This window comes from Amblyraja radiata, chromosome 8 (assembly GCF_010909765.2).
Source record: "Amblyraja radiata isolate CabotCenter1 chromosome 8, sAmbRad1.1.pri, whole genome shotgun sequence".
NCBI classification, from domain to species: domain Eukaryota; kingdom Metazoa; phylum Chordata; class Chondrichthyes; order Rajiformes; family Rajidae; genus Amblyraja; species Amblyraja radiata.
The window spans coordinates 74,312,083-74,325,263 of NC_045963.1; the positions used below are offsets into that span (position 1 = coordinate 74,312,083).

At 47.1% G+C, this 13,181-nt stretch overlaps 1 protein-coding gene across 1 annotated transcript in view; it reads left to right on the forward strand.

The window, feature by feature from the left end:
* The window catches only part of plcb1 (phospholipase C beta 1), a gene marked incomplete at its 5' end in the record, with an annotated part of 446,201 nt that overhangs the window by 272,005 nt on the left and 161,015 nt on the right, over positions 1–13,181 (forward strand). The window contains one exon of the mRNA XM_033026421.1: positions 8,711–8,811. Coding sequence (XP_032882312.1) covers positions 8,711–8,811 — 101 coding nt within the window. The remainder of the gene's footprint in view (positions 1–8,710; positions 8,812–13,181) is intronic.

The window sequence follows — 13,181 nt, forward strand, 5'->3', positions numbered from 1 at the left end:
CCTGACCCGCTGAGATACTCCAGCTCCTTTTTATTGTAAACCAGCATCTGCTATTCCTTGCTTCTACATTCCAAGTGTATTTTAATGTACAATTCTCGTAGGGGCAACTTTCACTTTTTTTTCATCGTGGCAATGTCTGGCAAACTGATACAGGAGAAGTTGGCAAGTTGCTGTGTAAGATGCTGTGCTTTGTTAAATTTGCATCTCACTAGCTTCTGATTATTCTGGCTTGAACACAGAATAAACTCAACAAAAAACTATTGGGCTTTGAGCATGTCCTTAGTGAAGTGTTCAGGTGGAGTCATGGAGTGATACAGCATGGAAACAGACCCTTCGGCCCAACTTGCCCATACCGGCCATACTGGCCCTATCCTATCCACATACCTGTCCATGCACCTAACCCTCCAAACCTATCCTATCCATGTACCTTTTAAACGTTGCGATAGTACCTGCCTCAACAACCTCCTCTGGCAGCTCATTCCATACACCCACCACCCTTTGTGTAAAAATGTTACCCCTCAGATTCCTATTAAATCTTTTCCCCTTCACCTTGAACCTATGTCCTCTGGTCCTCGATTCCCCTACTCTGGGTAAAAGACTGCATTCACCCTATAAAGGAATTCAATAAAGGAATTCAAATTCAAATTGAAATTCATCTATTCCTCTTATTATTTTTTTTCCACCTCTAAGATGCTAATTTTCCACTGCTTTTAGATGCACAGAGTCTCTTGCCCAGAGTAGGGGAATCGAGGACCAGAGGACATAGGTTCAAGGTGAAAGGGAAAAGATAGGAATCTGAGGGGTGACTTTTTCACACAAAGGGTGGTGGGTGTATGGAACGAGCTGCCAGAGGAGATAGTTGAGGCTGGGACTATCTCAACTTTTAAGAGACAGTTCGACCGGTACATGGATAGGACAGGTTTGGAGGGATATGGACCAAACACAGGCAGGTGGGACTAGTGTGGCTGGGACATGTTGGCTGGTGTGGCAAGTTGGGCCGAAGGGCCTGTTTCTACACTATATCGCTCTATGACTCTTTACGATCACCCCTCATCCTCCTGCGCTCCTGGGAATAGAGACCCAGCCTGCTCAACCTCTCCCGATAGCTCAGGCCCTCGAGTCCTGGCCACAAAGTACAAAGCATCCACTACAACACTGAACATTCTCTTTTATAGTATTGGGACCTCGCTCATTCAGATTTTAATCATCTTTCCTGATTCAATTAATATTAGTCATTTCGACACAAAAAGCGGGAAAAAACCCATCTCTGGAGAGAAGGAATGGGCGACGTTTCTGGTCAAGACATGTCTTCGGACCCTCCAGTCTGAAGAAGGGTCTCGACCCGGAACATCACCCATTCGTTCTCTCCAGAGATGCTGCCTGTCCTGCTGAGTTACTCCAGCTTTTTGTTTTATCTTCAGTTTAAACCAGCATCTGCAGTTCCTTCCTATACATAATATTAGTCATTTGTCAGATCTGTTTTGTGACCTCCAAAGTGGTTTTAAAAAAAGTATTGTTCTGAATGGTACATTTTGTTCTGATGTAAGTATAAAAGCTGAAGCTAAAAAAAACCTTGCAAAGGTTTTTTGGAAAGTATATTGGAAGCGGGGGATGTTTTTCAGTTTCAGTTTCAATTCAGTTTATTGTCACGTCTATCGAGGTACAGGGAAAAGCTTTTGTTGCGTGCTATCCAGTCAGCAGAAAGACAATACATTCAAGATTCAAGATTCAAGAATTTATTGTCATGTCCCAGATAGGACAATGAAATTCTTGCTTTGCTTCAGCACAACAGAACATAGTAGGCATGACTACAGAACAGATCAGTGTGTCCATATACCATTGTATAAATATATACACACAGGAATAAATAAACTGATAAAGTGCAAATAAGGAGATAATGGGCTATTAATGTTCAGAGTTTTGTCCGAGCCAAGTTTAATAACCTGATGGCTGTGGGGAAGTAGCTATTCCTGAACCTGGTCGTTGCAGTCTTCGGGCTCCTGAAGGTAGCGGGGAGATGAGTGTGTGGCCAGGATGGTGTGGGTCTTTGATGATACTGCCAGCCTTTTTGAGGCAGCGACTGCGATAGATCCCCTCGATGGAAGGGAGGTCAGAGCCGATGATGGACTGGGCAGTGTTTACTACTTTTTGTAGTCTTTTCCTCTCCAGCGCGCTCAAGTTGCCGAACCAAGCCACGATGCAACCGGTCAGCATGCTCTCTACTGTGCTTCAACCCGATCTATTCCTCTCATGATTTTATACAGTTTGATGTAGTTAAGGGCCTGTCCGACTTGGCAATTTTTTTTCGGTGGCTGCCGGCATCATTGACTGACGTATCAGGTCACCGAAAAATTTGCCGCGTGATGACGTATTGACACGTGGCGTTTCCTCGAGTGTCGCAATATTTTTTTGTCGCCGCTGGATTTTGAAATGTTCAAAATCTTTCGGCGACCCCGAAACGTCCGTCAATGACGCCGGCCGGCAGTCGCCGAAAAAATCGCCAAGTGGGACAGGCCCTTAACTGAAGAAAAATCACTTGCGGTGTGGACAAGTTAGGCCGAAATGCCCGTTTCCACACTATATGACTCTCTGAGTCGATCAGCCAACGTTTATCCAATACATTTACAGCCTTAATTCATTCGAAGTGTAAGTTTACAATCAATGAAGGATGTAAGAAAATACAATAGCAGAATTAGGTGTCCTCGCACCTAATTGTTTTTTTATTATCAATACACAAAGGCAAGTCAGTAGAATGCTGGTGAGTAGATCACTGCGGATTGCCTCCAAGCTATTGAGCTGCCCGCTCACACACGTCCGTTAGATATTGTCAACACAACACGATCCTGTTATAACAAATTGTTCAGACAAAATCGCACAAGGATTAGATCGGGGAGACGCACAGAGTCTCTTGCCCAGAGTACAGGAATCGAGAAACAGTGGGCATGGGTTCAAGGGGCAAAGCTTTTATCAGAATCTGAGGGGTAGCTTTTTCACCCAAAGGTTGGTGGGTGTATGGAACAAGCTGCCAGATGAGGCAGTTGAGGCAGGGAGTATTGCAATGTTTAAGAAACTGTTAGGCAGGTATATGTACAAGAAACTGTTAGGCAGGTACAAGGTTTAGAGGGATATGGGTCAAATGCAGGCAGGTATAGCTGGGACATGTTGGCCGGTGTGGGCAAGTTGGGAAGGAGGCCCTGTTTCCACCTGTATGTATAGGAAGGAACTGCAGATGCTGGTTTACGCCGAAGATAGACACAAAATGCTGGAGTAACTCAGTGGGACAGGCAGCATCTCTGGAGAGAAGGAATGGGTGGCGTTTCGGGTCGAGACCCTCCATCTGACTGAGAATCGGGGGAGAGGACGTCTAGAGGTATGCACGGTAAGGTGTGAAAACGACAGATCAAAGCAGACGATGACAAGGAAATGTATCTCCAGGCTCCCACTCCCCTGACTCTCAGTCTGAAGAAGGGTCTCGACCTGAAACATCACCCATTCCTTCTCTCCTGAGATGCTGCCTGTCCTGCTGTGCTGATCCAGCATTTTATGTCTATCCACACTGGATAACTCTATGACTTTAACTAAAAGTCTAAATAATCTAAATAATCTTGAGGAAGGACATTCTTGCTATTGAGGGAGTGCAGCGTAGGTTTACAAAGTTAATTCCCGGGATGGCGGGACTGTCATATGCTGAGATAATGGAGCGGCTGGGCTTGTGAAGGATGAGAGGGTATCTTATTGAAACATATAAGATTGTTAAGGGTTTGGACACGCTAGAGGCAGGAAACATGTTTCCGATGTTGGGGGAGTCCAGAACCAGGGCCCACAGTTTAAAAATAAGTGGTAAGCCACTTAGAATGGAGATGAGGAAAAACTTTTTCACACAGAGAGTTGTGAGCCTGTGGGATTCTTTGCCTCGGAGGGCGGTGGAGGCCGGTTCTCTGGATGCTTTCAAGAGAGAGTTAGATAGAGCTCTAATGGATAGCAGCGTTAAGGGATATGGGGAGAAGGCAGGACCGGGGTACCGATTGTGGATGATTAGCCATGATCACATTGAATGGCGGTGCTGGCTCGAAGGGCCGAATGGCCTACTCCTGCACCTATTGTCTATTGTCAAGCAAGGCAAACAAAATATCAAAATAGTGAAGGCAATCTGCACCCTTTCAAAGACTTTCCATAGGTCATGTTAATTTGGAGTGGAGATTGAGCAGAAGAAAACATATCTCCTGAGTGCCTTGATTTATTTTCGGCTAATATATAATGTAATTTATATTGCTTGAATAATTTGCTGGGAAGTATGCTATTGTTGGGTTTGCGTCTGCCTTGATAGATGGGTTTATGAATTGGCAGCAAACATTCATTTGATTTTGCCTGTAACAAGAGAATAATAATTTCCATGCTAATAACCACTGCACTGTGTTTTGTGAAATGCAAAGATTTTTTTTTCACATGGTCACAAGGGACTGCGGTTGCTAGAATCTTGAGCAAAATAACAAAACTGCTGGATAGACCCGTGTCGGAAGGGACTACTAGATGCCGGTTTACACCGAAGACAGACATAAAATGCCGGAGTAACTCTCAGCGGGTCAGGCAGCCTCTCTGGAGAAAAAGGAATGGGTGACGGTTCTTGGTCGAGACCCTTCTTCAGACTGGGAGTCAGGGGAGAGAGGAACGAGAGATATGAAAATGGTATTGAGTTGACCCAAAAGTCCCATCTGTCCATTTCATTCCACAGACGCTGCCTGACCCACTGAGCTCCTCTGGCAGTTTGTTTAAGAATTGTTTATCTCTGTTTCTTATTGCATCCCTCCCTCCTCCCCCCCCCCCCCTCTCCTCCTACGCTCCCCCCCCTCCTTCCCCTCTCCCCTCCCCTCCCCCCACCGTCCGCAGTGGCGCAGCGGTAGAGTTGCTGCCTCACAGCGCCAGAGACCCAACTTCAGTCCAGACTACGGGTGCTGTCTGTACGGAGTTTGCACGTTCTCCCCGTGACCCGCGTGGGTTTTCTCCGAGATCGCTGGTTCCTGTTCCACAAATGTAAAATTGCTTCCTCACAGCCCCAGAGACCCGGGTTCGATCCTGACCTCAGGTGCTGTCTGTACGGAGTTTGCACGTTTCCCCAGTTCCCTGCGGGTGCAGGTGTGGGCAAGCTGGACAATTTCCATTTTATACCAGGCCAATCAACCTGCAAACCTGTACGCCTTTGGAGTGTGGGAGAAAAACCCACGCAGGTCACGGGGAGAACGTACAAACTCCGTACAGACAGCGCCCGTAGTCGGGATCGAACTTTGGCGCTGTGATGCAGCAACTGTGCCGCCGTTTAGGCTTCATGCGTTTTTTTGTTGCTGTTCCTTGCAAAGTAAAGGCCACAATAAATTAACAAGAAGGTTTCTATTCTGAGTTCCAATTGTTGAATGTGTGCAATGTCATCTATTTTTTCTATTCAACATTTCCTGAACGATTTACTATTTACATCACGTCCCCGGAGACATGATTATGTTGGCAGAAAATAAATACATTTACTGCAAACATTGAAGATGTTTTCTACCTCAAGATGGGTTTAAAATATTTTCCTTCCTTCCACTGCAGTAAATACTGGGGAAAGCTGTGAATTTAAATTGTATGTTTTGTAGTCAGCGTGAGATACAGCTGTTTCTTAATGACACTGACATTGTATCTTCGTGGAATATTGTCAGGGAAATGGCAGTATTTAAATCTCCCATCTCATCTGTTGTCTGCCGTTGAGTTTCTGTTAGATCTGTTTCTTTCTGCCTTAAAAAGCACAGTGTCGCAGCAGATGAGTTGCTGCCTTAAGGGCCTGTCCCACTGTACGAGGTAATTCAAGAGTTCTCCCGAGTTCTCCCCCAATTCGAGCTTGTGTAATACAGAAACATAGAAAATAGGTGCAGGAGTAGGCCATTCGGCCCTTCGAGCCTGCACCGCCATTCAATATGATCATGGCTGATCATCCAACTCAGTATCCTGTACCTGCCTTCTCTCCATACCCCCTGATCCCTTTAGCCACAAGGGCCACATCTAATTCCCTCTTAAATATAGCCAATGAACTGGCCTCAACTACCTTCTGTGGCAGAGAATTCCAGAGATTCACCACTCTCTGTGTGAAAAATGTGTTTCTCATCTCGGTCCTAAAAGATTTCCCCCTTATCCTTAAACTGTGACCCCTAGTTCTGGACTTCCCCAACATCAGGAAATTTTTCCTGCATCTAGTCTGTCCAACCCCTTAAGAATTTTGTTACGTTTCTATAAGATCCCCCCTCAATCTTCTAAATTCTAGCGAGTACAAGCCGGATCTATCCAGTCTTTCTTCATATGAAAGTCCTGACATCCCAGGAATCAGTCTGGTGAACCTTCTCTGTACTCCCTCTATGGCTAGAATGTCTTTCTTCAGATTAGGAGACCAAAACTGTACGCAATACTCCAGGTGTGGTCTCACCAAGACGTAGCGTAATGTACGTAGCGGGTACGTAGGGACTTGTACGAGTAAAAAGTAACAATTTTTTCCATCACAAGTATTTCTTTACTCGTGGACAATAACACTATCCTACACACACTAGGGACAATTTACGTTTCTACCAAGCTAATTAACCCAAAATATCTAACTTCACGTAACCCTTGCTTTCCATCTCTCTCTATCCCTCCCCTTTCCCAGTTGTCCGACCAGTGTTGAAAAAACGTCCCTAGTTTTACGGGATTTCCCGAGTACCCACCGTTACTCATACGAGCCGCTACGTGACATCCACGAACTCCTACGTACCCGCTACGTACATTACACAAGCTCGAATCAGGTTAGAGCACGGGAGAACTCTTGATTTACCTCGTACAGTGGGACAGGCCCTTTATACAGCGCCAGAGACCCGGGTTTGATCCTGACTACGGGTGCTGCCTGTTTGTACGTTCTCCCCGTGACCCGCGTGGGTTTTCTCAGAGATCTTCGGTTTCCTCCCACACTCCAAAGACGTACAGGTTTGTAGTTTAGGTGTAGGAAGGAACTGCAGACGCTGATTTAAACCAAAGATAGACAAAACATACTGGAGTAACTCAGCGGGTCAGGCAGCATCGCTGGAGAGAAGGAATGGGTGACGTTTCGGGTCAAGACCCTTCCTCAGTCTGATGTCAGGGGAGAGGGAGATGCATAGATAAGGAAGTGAAAGGTATGAAAACGGGACAAAGGGAATGGAGAGCAAGGAAAATGTAGAATATATCATTGTTAGTTGGGAGAAGGTGACAACAAAGCAAACTGAGATAAAATGTAGTCGGAGACGGTAAGACTGGTCGGACAACTGGGAAGGGGGAGGGATAGAGAGAGATGGAAAGCAAGGGTTACGTGAAGTTAGATTTTTTGGGTTAATTGGCTTGGTAGAAACGTAAATTGTCCCTAGTGTGTGTAGGATAGTGTTATTGTGCAGGGATGGCAGGGCCGGATTTAGATGAAGAGAGGCCGTAAGCTATTTCACTTGTGAGTCCCCCCCTCCCAATCCCCCACCCCCACGACTAGAGGACCATGGCTACCCGACAGTGGCAGTGTGACACTTTTAGATCCAACTGTATGTTGTCATTAAACAGTTGGTTTTAAAATACATATTGGATTCACCGCGGAACGGGCGATGCCTTACCAGGAGGGGTGGTGGGTGGTCAGGGGGTAGGGGGGTATGAGGACTGTAGTGTGGGTGGGGAAGAGCTGGGGTCATATGATTTGAGGGGGATGGGAAAGACCTAGTGGAACAGCCACTGAGATTACCAGGGTTGGGGGGGCTAGCACTAAGACCCAGCGCAGTCAAACCCGGGGGAGTGGGAATCTGCAGCGTGGAAACTTCAGGCCCGGTGCTGAGTCCAGGCTGCAGGGAAGGCAATGGCTGCGGGCTGCTGGAGGGCGGTGGAGTGGTGAGGGTTAGCGGGCAACGTTTAGGAGGTCCCGGTGGGCGGATGGTCGGTGGAGCGACGAGGTTCGACGGATCCGGTGAGGCAGCAAGGTGAGTAGGCCCCTCTAGATCTCGAGGCCCTAAGCTTAACTGAATCTTCTCAGAATATTGTTTAGAGATACAGCGTGGAAACAGGCCCTTCGGCCCATCGAGTCTGCGCCGACCAGCGATCCCAGCACATTAACACTATCCTACACACACTAGGGACAATTTACATTTATACCAAGCCAATTAACCTACAAACCTGTACGTCTTTGGAGTGTGGGAGGAAACCGAAGATCTCGGAGAAAACCCACGCCGGTCACGGGGAGAACGTACAAACTCCGTACAGACAGCACCCGTAGTCGGGATTGAACCCGGGTCTCTGGCGCTGTGAGCACTGTAAGGCAGCAACTCTACTGCTGCACCACCGTGCTGCCCTTGTGATAGAAATGGCAGTATTAAAGTCTCCCATCACATCTGTTGTTGGTCTTGTAGTATTCCTTATCTCTTATCCCTGATCATGTATCTATACACTGGGATATGGATCGATTGTAATCATGTATCGTCCTTCCGCTGAGTGGTCAACACGCAACAAAAGCTTTTCACTCGACCTCGATACACGTGACAATAAACTGAACTGAACAAAAATGCAGGTCACTGCATTGAACTCAACTGAACCATCTTGGACCCGTTCATTTCTGTCTGTACAAAATGTAGCTGAAATTAATTTCTTATGAAGGCATTATTTTCCTAATAGAAATTAACGTTTTTTTTTTAATCCTTGCCCTCTGCAGAATGACTCCATTCCACAAGAAAATTTCACACCTGATGTATTCCAAGCGTTCTTGAACAACATTTGCCCACGTCCTGAAATTGATGGCATCTTTTCCGAATAGTAAGAGATCAGTTTTCTTGTGTGATTCCTTTGTTTTGCTGTGTGATAAGTTACCTTGGATTTGATGCATAGACTTACGGACTATTTCAGGCATCGGGGCTAATGAGACGATCTCTTGCACTCCGTTTCATTCACAGAGTAGGTGCGAGGAACTGGAATCATGCTTGGACTACCAAGTGCTGGAGTAACTCAGCGGGTCGGGCAGCACCTCTGGTGGACATAGACAGGCGACATTTTGAGTTTGGGCCCTCAGTTTAGTTTAGAGATACGGCGTGGAAACAGGCCCTTTGGCCCAACGAGTCCACGCCGACCAACAATCACCCACACACTAGTTCTACCCAACACGCTATGGACAATTTACAGAAGCCAATTAACCTACAAACCTGCACGTCTTTGGAGTGTGGGAGGAAACCGGAGCACCCGGAGAAAACTCGCGCAGGTCACGGGGAGAAGGTGCAAACTCCGTACAGACAGCACCCGTAGTCAGGATCGAACCCGGGTCCCTGGCGCTGTGAGGCAGCAACTCTACCGCTGCGCCACAAGTGATAGGTAGAAACATGTTCTCCAGAGATAATAATAATAATAATAATAATGGATGGAATTTATATAGCGCCTTTCTAATACTCAAGGCGCTTTACATCACATTATTCATTCACTCCTCAGTCACACTCGGTGGTGGTAAGCTACTTCTGTAGCCACAGCTGCCCTGGGGCAGACTGACGGAAGTGTGGCTGCCAATCTGCGCCTACGGCCCCTCCGACCACCACCAGTCACTCACACACATTCACACACAGGCAAAGGTGGGTGAAGTGTCTTGCCCAAGGACACAACGATAATATGCACTCCAAGCGGGATTCGAACCGGCTACCTTCCGGTTGCCAGCCGAACACTTAGCCCATTGTGCCATCTGTCGCGGCAGGGTGGCGCAGCGGTAGAGTTGCTGCCTCACAGCGCCAGAGACCCGGATACGACCCTGACTCTGTGGGGTGCTGTCTATATACAGTTCACACATTTTCCCCTGTGACCTGCGTTGGCTTTCTCCGGCTGCTCCGGTTTCCTCCCATATTCCAAAGACGTGCAGGTTTTGTCGGTTGATTGGCGTCGGTAAAAAATATAAATCATCCCTGGTGTGCAGGATAGTGCTGGCGTACAGGGATCCATACTGTATGCCAAAAACGCTGAAAGTCCAAGATGCTACCTGTCCTGCTGAGTTACTCCACCACCATGTGTCCCTTTACACATTGACTGTGGTGGAATTTCAATTCCTGCAGTAGATCAAAAGTGCTGGAGAAATTCAGCGGGCGCAGCAGCATCTATGGAGCAAAGGAAATGGGCAACGTTTTGGGCCGAAACCCTTCTTCAGTGCCTATTTCCTTCGCTCCATAGATGCTGCTGCACCCGCTGAGTTTCTCCAGCACTTTTGTCTACCTTCGATCTTCCAGCATCTGCAGTTCCTTCTTAAACACCTGCAGTAGATCAGTTGCTGATAGTTTGTTGTATCAGCCCAATCTTCCAAAGCCCTCTTCATTGTAGTGCTGAATTCAGAGACATTTGACGTGCATTTTACGACAAGTTCTCGGAGCAGAATTCGGCCATTCGGCCCATCAAGTCTACTACGCCATTCAATCATGGCTGATCTATCTCTCCCTCTCAACCCCATTCTCCTGCCTTCCCCCCATAACCCCTGACACCCGTACTAATCAAGAATCTATCTCTCTCTGCCTTAAAAATATCCACTGACTTTGCCTCCACAGCCTTCTTTGGCAAAGAATTCCACAGATTCACCACCCTCTGACTGAAGAAATCCCTCCTCATAGAAACATAGAAATTAGGTGCAGGAGTAGGCCATTCGTCCCTTAGAGCCTGCACCGCCATTCAATATGATCATGGCTGATCATCCAACTCAGTATCCCGTACCTGCCTTCTCTCCATACCCTCTGATCCCCTTAGCTACAAGGGCCACATCTAACTCCCTCTTAAATATAGCCAATGAACTGGCCTCGACTACCCTCTGTGGCAGAGTTTGGAGGAACGTCCTTGAATTCCGAGGCTGTGACCTCTAGTCCAAGACTGTCCCACTAGTGGAAACATCCTCTCCACTCGATCCAAGTCTTTCATTATTCGATAACCTTCAATGAGGTCTCGCGATTTTTTTCTTTTTTGCATTGCCACTTAAATTTCAGAGTCGGCGTGAATCTGCCGAGGTGCAATATACGCAAGGTCCCTCATTATGCAGCTATCAAAGATCTGCACGGTGACACATATTGAAACCTTCTGCCGTCAAGGAGAGACTAATCCATTAATACCTGTGTGTTAGTTCAGGGTGATCGAACCACTTAGTTTTGGAGTCATTGCTTAAGTACCTGAAATTGATTTCTTTTCCCAAAGTTCAGAGTAGCCTCATTCATTCACACTGCCTCTTCATACTCTCGAGACTGGGTAAGAATAAATGAATGAATGAATGAAATACTTTATTCTCACATACAGTCATGGAGTGATACAGCGTGGAAACAGGCCCTTCGGCCCAACTCGCCCACACCGGCCAACAATGTCCCACCTACTCTAGTCCCACCTGCCTGCGCTTGGTCCATATCCCTCCAAACCTGTCGTACCCATGTACCTGTCCAACTGTTTATGCACCTGGGGAGGTCATTTAAGAATGAGGTGAGAAAAAGCTTTTTCACCCAGAGAGTTGTGAATTTATGGAATTCCCTGCCACAGAGGGCAGTGGAGGCCAAGTCAATGGATGGATTTAAGAGAGAGTTAGATAGAGCTCTAGGGGCTAGTGGAGTCAAGGGATATGGGGAGAAGGCAGGCACGGGTTATTGATAGGGGATGATCAGTCATGATCACAATGAATGGCGGTGCTGACTCAAAGGGCCGAATGGCCTCCTCTTGCACCTATTTTCTATGTTTCTATGTTTCTTAAACGATGAGATAGTCCCAGCCTCAACTACCTCCTCTGGCAGCTTGTTCCATACACCCACCACCCTCTGTGTGAAAAAGTTACCCCTCAGATTCCTATTAAATTTTTCCCCTTAACCTTGAACCTATGTCCTCTGGTCCTCGATTCCCCTACTCTGGGTAAAAGACACGATGCATCTACCCGATCTATTCCTCGCTTGATTTTGTACACCTCTATAAGATCTCCCCTCATCCTCCTGCGCTCCATGGAATAGAGACCCAGCCTACTCAACCTCTCCCTATAGCTCACACCCTCTAGTCCTGGCAACATCCTTGTAAATCTTTTCTGAACCCTTTCAAGCTTGACAATATCTTTCCTATAACATGGTGCCCAGAACTGAACACAATATTCTAAATGTGGTCTCACCAACGTCTTATACAACTGCAACATGACCTCCCAACTTCTATACTCAATACACTGACTGATGAAAGCCAATGTGCCAAAAGCCTTTTTGACCACCTTATCTACCTGCGACTCGACCTTCAAGACTCCTAGATCCCTCTGCTCTACAACGCTACCCAGAGGCCTACCATTTACTGTGTAGATCCTGCCCTTGTTCGGCGTCCCAAAATGCCACACCTCACACTTCTCTGTGGAAGGTTACAATATAACACCTTGTTCGCATACCCAAGGTATACAAATAGTCACCACAAAAAGGGCAGCAATTGAGATCACAAAGTACCCATGTGCCGGGACCTCCATTGTTTCCCCCCCCCCCCCCATCCCCATCGCTCCAGGTCCATCTTTGTTCTTCTCCCCTCCCCACCTTCCCCCCCCACCCCCTCACGGCAGTACCCCCACACCGGATTCTTCCTTTGTTCTCCCGCTCCCTACACACTCTAAACACAGTGGTCGTTACTGCTGCAAGCAAATTGATAAAAATGATGCCAGGTGCAGCTTTTTGTTCATCGGCCCTTGCTTTTAGACTTTAGAGATACAGCGTGGAAGCATTGGCCTTTGTCAGCACTTTCCAGTGCACTACAAAAACTGCACTTCTTAAAGATTTTGAATGCAGAGTCCCACTGCTGGAATGGAAAGTGTGGGTTTAAGTTAGTTTCGTTCAGTTTAGTGATACAGCGCGGAAACAGGCCCTTCGAGTTTGCGCCGACCAGCGATCCCCGCAAACTGGCACTGTCCAACACACACTAGGGACAATTTACAATTTTCTACCGAAGACTATCAACCTGCAAACCTGTACGTCTTTGGAGTGTGGGAGGAAACCGGAGCACCCTGGAGAAAACCCACGCGGTCACAGGGAGAACGTGCAAACTCCGCACAGACGGCACCCGTAGTCAGGATCGAATCTGAGGGGGGTCTGAAGAAGCCAAAATATCACCTATCCTTTTTCTCCAGAGATTCTGCCTGACCACTAAGTTACTCCAGCATTTTGTGTTAACCTTTACTA